An 8,189-nucleotide genomic window follows, 5' to 3' on the forward strand; every position below is an offset into this window, starting at 1 on the left:
TATATATATATATATATATGCATGTATATGACGGGCTTCTTTCCGTTTCCGTCAACCAAATCCACTCACAAAGTTTTGGTTGGCCCAAGGCTATAGTAGAAGACACTTGCCCAAGGTGCCATGCAGTGGGACTGAACCCAGAACCATGTGGTATAGTAGAAGTGCTTTTACTATAACCTTGAGCCAACCAAAGCTTTGTAAGTGGAAATGGTGGTCATCACACTTTAATTATAAAACAATGTTATTTGCTATCATCTATGAAAACATGTCTGGCCATTGTGCTGTCCCTATTGGAAAGACTAAGAAAACATTATCTTTCTTGGAAACAGATAAAGGTTGGCTGTAGAAAATTTGCCTTAACAAATTTCGTCTGGTCTGTGAAAACATGGAAAAGTGGACATTAAAATAATGGTGTATATATGTTGTATCTTGTAACTTTTACTTGTTTCTGTCATTGGACTGCTGCCATACAGGAGCACTACCTTGAAGGGTTTAGTCAAATAAATCGACTCCAGTATTTTTTTTTCATTGGATCAGTAAGTTACAAGGATGTAAGCAAACCAACACTGATTGTCAAGTGGTGTGTAAATATATGTGTATATATATATATATATATATATATATATATATATATATATATATTTATATATTGAAAGGAGTGACATTCCTTTCAATTTCTGTCTACTGAATCCTCTCACGAGGCTTTGGTTGGCCTGGGGCTGTAGTAGAGGACACTTGCTCAAACTGAAACAATGTGATTGGGACACACGCTTCTTACCGCACAACCATGCTGCACTTATATATATATATACATAGGTGCAGTCATGTGTGTGTGTGTGTATATATATACACACACAGCCTTTGTATTTAGATTTCATTCACATGTGTAAGAATATTCCCACTAACTTTTAGTAATCATTGTTCTCAAAAATCTTATGCTGTGAAAAATTTTTCATGTGACAAAACTATGTGCCCACTGAATGGATAAGTATAATTATTAATTACTACACTAACCCATGCACCAGTTGAAAAATGTATATGCACACATAAATACACATGCACAGCTTAGAATAGTGATATGCATGCCCCCCCCCTCCAATGTATGTGTATTGTTTTTTAATGAAAGTAAAATAATAATAAAATGATGGAATGTTGTCAATTTAATGTGACAGTCCATGAAAGGGAAGAATGCTACTGCTATTTAGCCCTATGAAACACCGTTCCCTGTTGGTCTTGACACATTTACTGTGTCATGTTTTCAAAGGGGAGATAAGCACCTCCACCTAGCAAAGCCAGCATCCAGAGACTAGTTTCAGAGTCATTGCACATCATCAGTCTGGAGTAGCATGGCTTGCTAGCTGTCGATGCCTATTCGCTTTTGAAAACATATATTTCAAGTGAAATACATTCACTGATTTCAAAAATAGAAATAATACATTTCTAAATCTCTGAGAGAGATTTATTTATACAGTAGCAGCACGATGCTGGCTTTGCTGGGTGGTAGTGCTTATCTCCCCTTTGAAAACATAAGGACACAGAAAATGTGTGAAGGCCAACAGGAAACGGTGTTTCCTGGGGCTAAATAACATAGCATTCTTCCCTTTCATGGGACTGTCACATTAAGTTGACAACATATCATCACTTTATCATGATGCTACTGTGTAAATCTCTCTGAGAGATTTAGAAATGTATTATTTCTATTTTCGAAATCAGTGAATGTATTTCACTTAAAATATATGTTTTCAAAGGTGAATAAGCATCAACAGCTAGCAAGGGCAAGCCTTTTTCCTCTGCGACACGTTGTCTTCAGTTTGTTACCTGCAATATGTGAGTTCGTTTCCTGTTCTGTTTATTGTAAATTTGTTATTTTGAAGTGTCACTGAGGTCGGAAGAGTGGGCACTACTGCCATCCTACTGTGGCAAACGTGCAGCCAGAATTAGGATTGGCAGAGTGCCCCCAGAAATCGATGAAATGTGGCTTGTGGCAGCCATCCTCTTCAACATGGAGGAGGAGACCAATGTGCTGAAGGTCACGAGACAACAGAGGTAAACTGGTTTGAATACGGTCTCAACATGAAGGTCCAAATCAGTTTACCAGACCTGCATAAAATTGTAAATGAAATTATGTTGCCAGAGGATGTTAAACTAAGAGTGGTAGTGGAGGGAAGACCTCCCATCTGCTACTACTGTGGAGTACAAGGACACATGAAAGCAAGGTGTCCCCAGAAACAAGAAGTAGAGAAGGAGGTGGAACAAGGAGTGGTAGTGCAAAACCAAGTAAGTGAAGAGATGGAAAACAGAGAAGGAAAATACTCAGTTGGAAAAAGAAAGAAGAAAAGAGATGAAAATGCATATTCACCACCAAAAAGCCTGCAAAAAAAAAAAAGAAAAGGCAACATAGAGGAGATACAAATTGAAAGAACAGAAATAAGAAAAAAAGGAAATTACAGAAGAAAAAACAAGTATGCAGAAAAGAAAGGAAGCAACAATAAAGAGTAAGGGAGAGATAGAGATGGTTGAGACACCAAAACTGGAACATCAGGAGAGAATGGAGATGGAAAATGGGAAGGAGTACTGAAAGGAAAAAATGTGAGGACATTGATAGAGTATAAAAAAAGCGTAGAAATAGAGAAACGGATCGCTAAAATGAAAAACGTAATCAGAGTAAAATTGTTGGGGAGTGAGGATAGACGACAGGGCAGTTTTGATAGAGAGGGAGAAAGGAGAAAGATTAAAAGAATTATTTGGTGAACAAATTGTATTAACAGAGTTGATGGTTCGATGTGACGAACTACCACCAGTGGTACCATTTGATGACATAATAGAGTACATAGTAAATTGAAATAAGTGAAATTTGTAAAACTTAAAATAATGTTTTTTAAAAAAAAGAACGTTGTAAAGAAGAATAATGAACTGTTCGTGAGTAATGTGTTACATAAACAGTTAAATGACATTACCTGCTTGTGAGGCGCAGGTAAGACATTTCATTTTTCATCATATCATTATATTCATAATTTCATTCAATTTATGTTTTTTGTACTCCACTGTATTGTGTTGTCTGTCTTTATTCATCCCTTCCCTGTAAGAGCCAATGTGCTCGTAATAAAGAATATAGCAAGCGAGCCATGCTACTCCAGACTGATGATGAGCAATAACTCTGAAACTTGCCTCTGGATGCTGCTGGCTTTGCTGGGTGGTGGTGCTTATCTCCCTTTTGAAAACATATGGACACAGGAAATGTGTAAAGGCCATCAGGAAATGGTGTTTCCTAGGGCTAAATAGCAGTAGCATTCTTCCCTTTCATGAGACTGTCACATTAAGTTGACAACATACCATCACTTTATCGTGCTGCTACTGTATAAATCTCTCTGAGAGATTTAGAAATGTATTATTTCTATTTTCAAAATAATAATAATTTATAATAAATTATATTAAGTGGGCAATATTTTGAACCATGAAGAATTTATACCAGATTTTTGAATTTTTTTTGCAGTTGTCTGGTAATAAACATAGACTTGCCCAAATGCATCAGTAAATTAACATTGGTATTTTTTTAACCATTGTTAGAATCATCTGAATTGGAACTGTCAAAGCGCAATATTCGATCAATTTTGCTATTCAACTTCAAAAATGGATGTAAAGCAGCTGAAACTGCTCGTGATATCAACAAAACATTTGATGAGGAAATGACCAGTTAGTGGTCAGCTTGAAAATGGTTTAAACGATTTCACAGTGGAGACCTGAGCCTTGAAGATTGTGAGCATAATGGAAGACTGTTATTGGGAAAGATCCACGTAAAACCACTCGAGAACTGACAGAAACCTGCCTGCACCCATTTACATGTGATCAGAAAATCAAAAAAGCTCAACAAATGGAATGAAAATCAAAACATGCACAGATATGAAATTTGCTTGTTGCCTCTTCTCTGTAACCAGACTAATCCATTTCTCAACCATATTGTAACTTGAAATGAAAAGTGGATTCTGTACAATAATAACTAAAACGTTCATCACGGTGGCTGGACTAAAATGAAGCACCAAAAACTTTCCCTAATCCTGAGCTCTTTAAAAAGAAGATTATGGTTACTTTTTGGTGGTGTACAGCTGCACTCATCCATTATAACTACTTAAAAACCCAGAAAAACTATTACTGCAGAAACATATTGCCATGAAATTGCCAAAATGAAGTATAAACTGCTACTCTTCTATCCCAGACTGGTCAACAGAAGAGCACCAATCATTCTTCATGACAATGCTCGACCACATTTCACTAATGACGCTCCAGAAGTTGAGGGAACTTGACTATGATGTTCTTTCCCACCCAGTTATTCCCCCGACCTTTCTCCTACCGACTACCACTTTTTCAAGCACTTTGATGGTTTTTCTGTGAGAGGAGAAGTTAAAAAAATCAGACCAATGCTGAAAGTGCATTCAAAGAGTTCATCAGCTCCAAAACTCCAGATACTTATGTTACCAGAATAAACAAACTTGTAATTCATTCACAAAAATGTGTTGATTGTAATGCTACTTACTTTGATGAATAAAATTTCCACATTGTTGAAATATATTAGGATATCATAATTTTGGCCTTGTACCAAAATTTGAAACCAATATTATGTTATAATTTATTGTAATAATAAGCTATTATTAAAGTGGTGAAGGTAGTAAACTGGCAGAATTGCCCGAGTGTCAGAAAATATGCTTTATGGTTATGCTATTTGTTCCAACCCTAGACTCTGAATTCAAATCCTGCCAAAGAATTACTGAGAAACTTTTTTTTGGTGGGCTGAACAATTATGCCAGCTCACCACCTTAATAATAATAATAATGATAATAATACTAGTAGTAGTAGTTTCAACTTTTGGCACAAGGCTAGCAGTTTTGAGGGGATGGGTGTTAGTCAATAACATCAATCCCTGGTACTTTATATTATTGACCCTATTGAAGTAATAATTTTTAACATCAGCACATGGCTACAAATTTAGTGGAAAGTTTAAATCAACTCCAATACTTCATTGATACCTTACTTTATCAACTCAAAGATAATGAAAGGTTTTTATTTGAATTTGGAACATAAAAAGCCATAACTATATACAGCAAAGCATTTTGTCTGATGCTCTAACAATTCTATCAATCTATAAATCTTCTTTTGTAACTAGGTAGTTTATTTATTTTTGAGTGTATAAGTCAATTTGTAAAAGCACCTTTTCTCTAATCAAGTGTTTCCTTGGAGTTGAGTGCTTGTGCTTTTTATGACAGTTTCAAAACTGAAACTTCATTTTGCACTCTTTGAATGGAAACATGATAGTGTGCATGTGAGAGTAACCACCTTTTGAGTGTTGCTAGAAAACAATAACTTTAGCATAAATTCAGATTTCCAAATATTACTGCAATTAACTGATGCTTCACAACCTGTTTTGTTCGGCATTTTAACCAGATGGTTTTGTTTAGACTTTAATGACAACAACAATAGATATTAAATTCTTGTGAAACTTTTTTTTCAGTAGTAATTTATTGGCTGACATGGCTTGGTTTAATGTTTCATTGTAGCATGCTCTTTATTAACTACTAAACAAAGAATAATTTTTTGAAGGTTATAAGTTGAAGTCAGTTACTTGAAATATTTAGAATTCAACTAACTCTTTTCAGTTAAGGCACAACCTTACTTTTAAGGATGGCAAAAACTGATTGATTGTCAGCAAAATCTTATTGTCCAATAATGGAATAAAATCTGTCTTGTGTTTATAATAGTAAATTGTAGTTTATAATGTAACATACATGTTAAGAAGCTGTAATAAAATTACCATAAAGGCATGATTCCTGAGAAGAATACATTCAAAGTAGGTTGTTTTAATGTGACATGCATTTAGGATTTCTGTTTGTGATTAATGCAGTTGATGCTTAACATTAATTGGATAATGTTAAAGTGGTTGACATTTGTAACTGGGTGATATTTAACTGAATGATGTGTGATGTTTGGTGTAACAGGATGATGTTAACATTGGTTCATATTAAGGATACTTGAGTGTGGTTTAATGATGAAGTTGAATGGAGCTGAATATTTTTCATTTCTAAATTTAGCTATTTTTTTTTTATTGAAACTAAAACTTATAACTACAATCATCATTGTAACATTTGCTTTTCTATGCTTGCATGGGCAGATGGAATTTACTGAGGCAGATTTTGTACAGCCAGATGCCTTCCTATCATCACCTGCTTCCTGGCAAGAAAATATTTCCCTATAGCCAGACATGTGTTTCATGGAAGACTGGTTTACAACACCACATGATGTCATTGCATGGGTGCACACACCTCTATTTATACAAGCTCCTTTCAGTTTCTGTCAACCAGACACACTCACAAGGCTTTGGTCAACCTGCTGCACAGTGAAACTGAACCGAATACCATGTGGTTGGGAAGCAAGTTTTTTAACTACAGCCACTCCTGCATTTATGTCCGGTGATTTATCAGTTTCAACTTAATTAAAGTTCAGTTTAATTTGCATTTTATTTTCTTCTCTTTGTTTTGCTATTTATCAATTATTTAATTATTTTATGTTTCTTTTTTATGTTGTAGCCTTGAAGTGCTGTATATTGGAGGTAACCAGTTAACTGAGATACCTGCTGAAGTTGGATGTCTCACTAAACTTAACACACTTGCACTCTGTGATAACAAAATACATACTCTGCCTCGAAGTCTTGGTCAGCTGCATAAATTAAGAACTCTCAGCCTCCACAACAATCGAATTTCTATGCTACCTCAAGAGATAGTTTCTCTCAATTTAATTGAACTTAGTCTACGAAATAATCCTCTTGTTGTTCGTTTTGTGAAAGATCTAGTTTGCGATCCTCCTTCCTTATTGGAGCTGGCAGGAAGGACAATAAAAGTTGAAAAAGTTAAATATGATGTAGGTGATATGCCTCAGAACCTTCACCAATATCTTGAATCTGCTAAAAGATGTGTTAACCCAAAATGTAAAGGTAAGTTTCATTTTTATGATTTTAGATTTTGATTTCTGGCTGTTGCCAGTACCACCTGACTGGCCCTCGTGCGGGTGACACGTAATAGCACCCACTACACTCTCTGAGTGGTTGGCGTTAGGAAGGGCATCCAGCTGTTGAAACTCTGCCAAATTAGATTGGAGCCTGGTGTTGCCATCCGGTTTCACCAGTCCTCAGTCAAATCGTCCAACCCATGCTAGCATGGAAAGCGGATGTTAAACGATGATGATGATGATGATGATTTCTGCATCTCAGAAACTATTCAATTACAAACATTTTTTAGCAAAAGTGCTGCATAGAACACAAACATATAAATAATAAAATAATACATTTTTAACTTTTATTATAACTATACACCAGGCCTTTGCTGAAAATTGTTTGTGTGTATGTTTATCTTACATGTATGTGGTGTATGCATTCATCATGCAACAGATAAAAATTTCTTTCTAATTTTTGCCAGAATAAGTGAAGTTTAGATGTAGTTTCACTTACTAATGGTGAAAATTTTTGGTAAATTTATAGTTTAACACCCAACTCAATTTTGGTGATAAATGTTTTTTCCTCGTTTTTTTTTTCTTGTGCTATCAACTAATCTCATCTAATATGTTGTAAATAATGATTTTTTTTTCCACGGAAATTGGAGGTGGGAGGGGTAGGGTGGACCCTTGAAAATTCCTCCACCCCTCACCTCACCCAATTAGGCCCCATACCTCCTACAGCCAGCCCTGGTTGTGACTAAGTCAGACAGATAATTACATTCTTATCTAGATTTAGGACAACTGGATCTGAAAGTTTTCAGAACTTTCTCCCTCTTAATCATTATTTTTTATTGAGACTTTTTTTAGCTCTTGTGAAGTTGAACATCTTATCTGGCCACTACAGTCCCCAGATCTCAATATTATTGAACATTTATGGTGCATTTTAGAAAAACAAGTAAGAAGTCGATACCCTCCGCCATCATCACTACAAGAACTGGAGACTGTTTTAGCTGAAGAATGGACAAAAATTCCTTTTGAAACAATTAACTTTGTACAAGTCCATACCTTGTAGAATTCAAGCTGTAATTACTGCCAAAGGTGGTCCTGCCCTATATTAAAATTAATTCGTTTGAAATTTTAAGGTTTTTCCATCATTTTGTTCAACTCTCTCTCTATATATATATATGGCCGTTGCCAGTACCGCCTGACTG

At 35.4% G+C, this 8,189-nt stretch overlaps 1 protein-coding gene across 1 annotated transcript in view; it reads left to right on the top strand.

The window, feature by feature from the left end:
• The window catches only part of LOC106867882 (leucine-rich repeat-containing protein 58), a 25,603-nt gene that overhangs the window by 9,506 nt on the left and 7,908 nt on the right, over positions 1-8,189 (top strand). Inside the window, exon 2 of the mRNA XM_014912943.2 lies at positions 6,576-6,979. Coding sequence (XP_014768429.1) covers positions 6,576-6,979 — 404 coding nt within the window. The remainder of the gene's footprint in view (positions 1-6,575; positions 6,980-8,189) is intronic.

This window comes from Octopus bimaculoides, chromosome 5 (assembly GCF_001194135.2).
Source record: "Octopus bimaculoides isolate UCB-OBI-ISO-001 chromosome 5, ASM119413v2, whole genome shotgun sequence".
In the NCBI taxonomy this organism is placed as follows: Eukaryota; Metazoa; Mollusca; class Cephalopoda; order Octopoda; family Octopodidae; genus Octopus; species Octopus bimaculoides.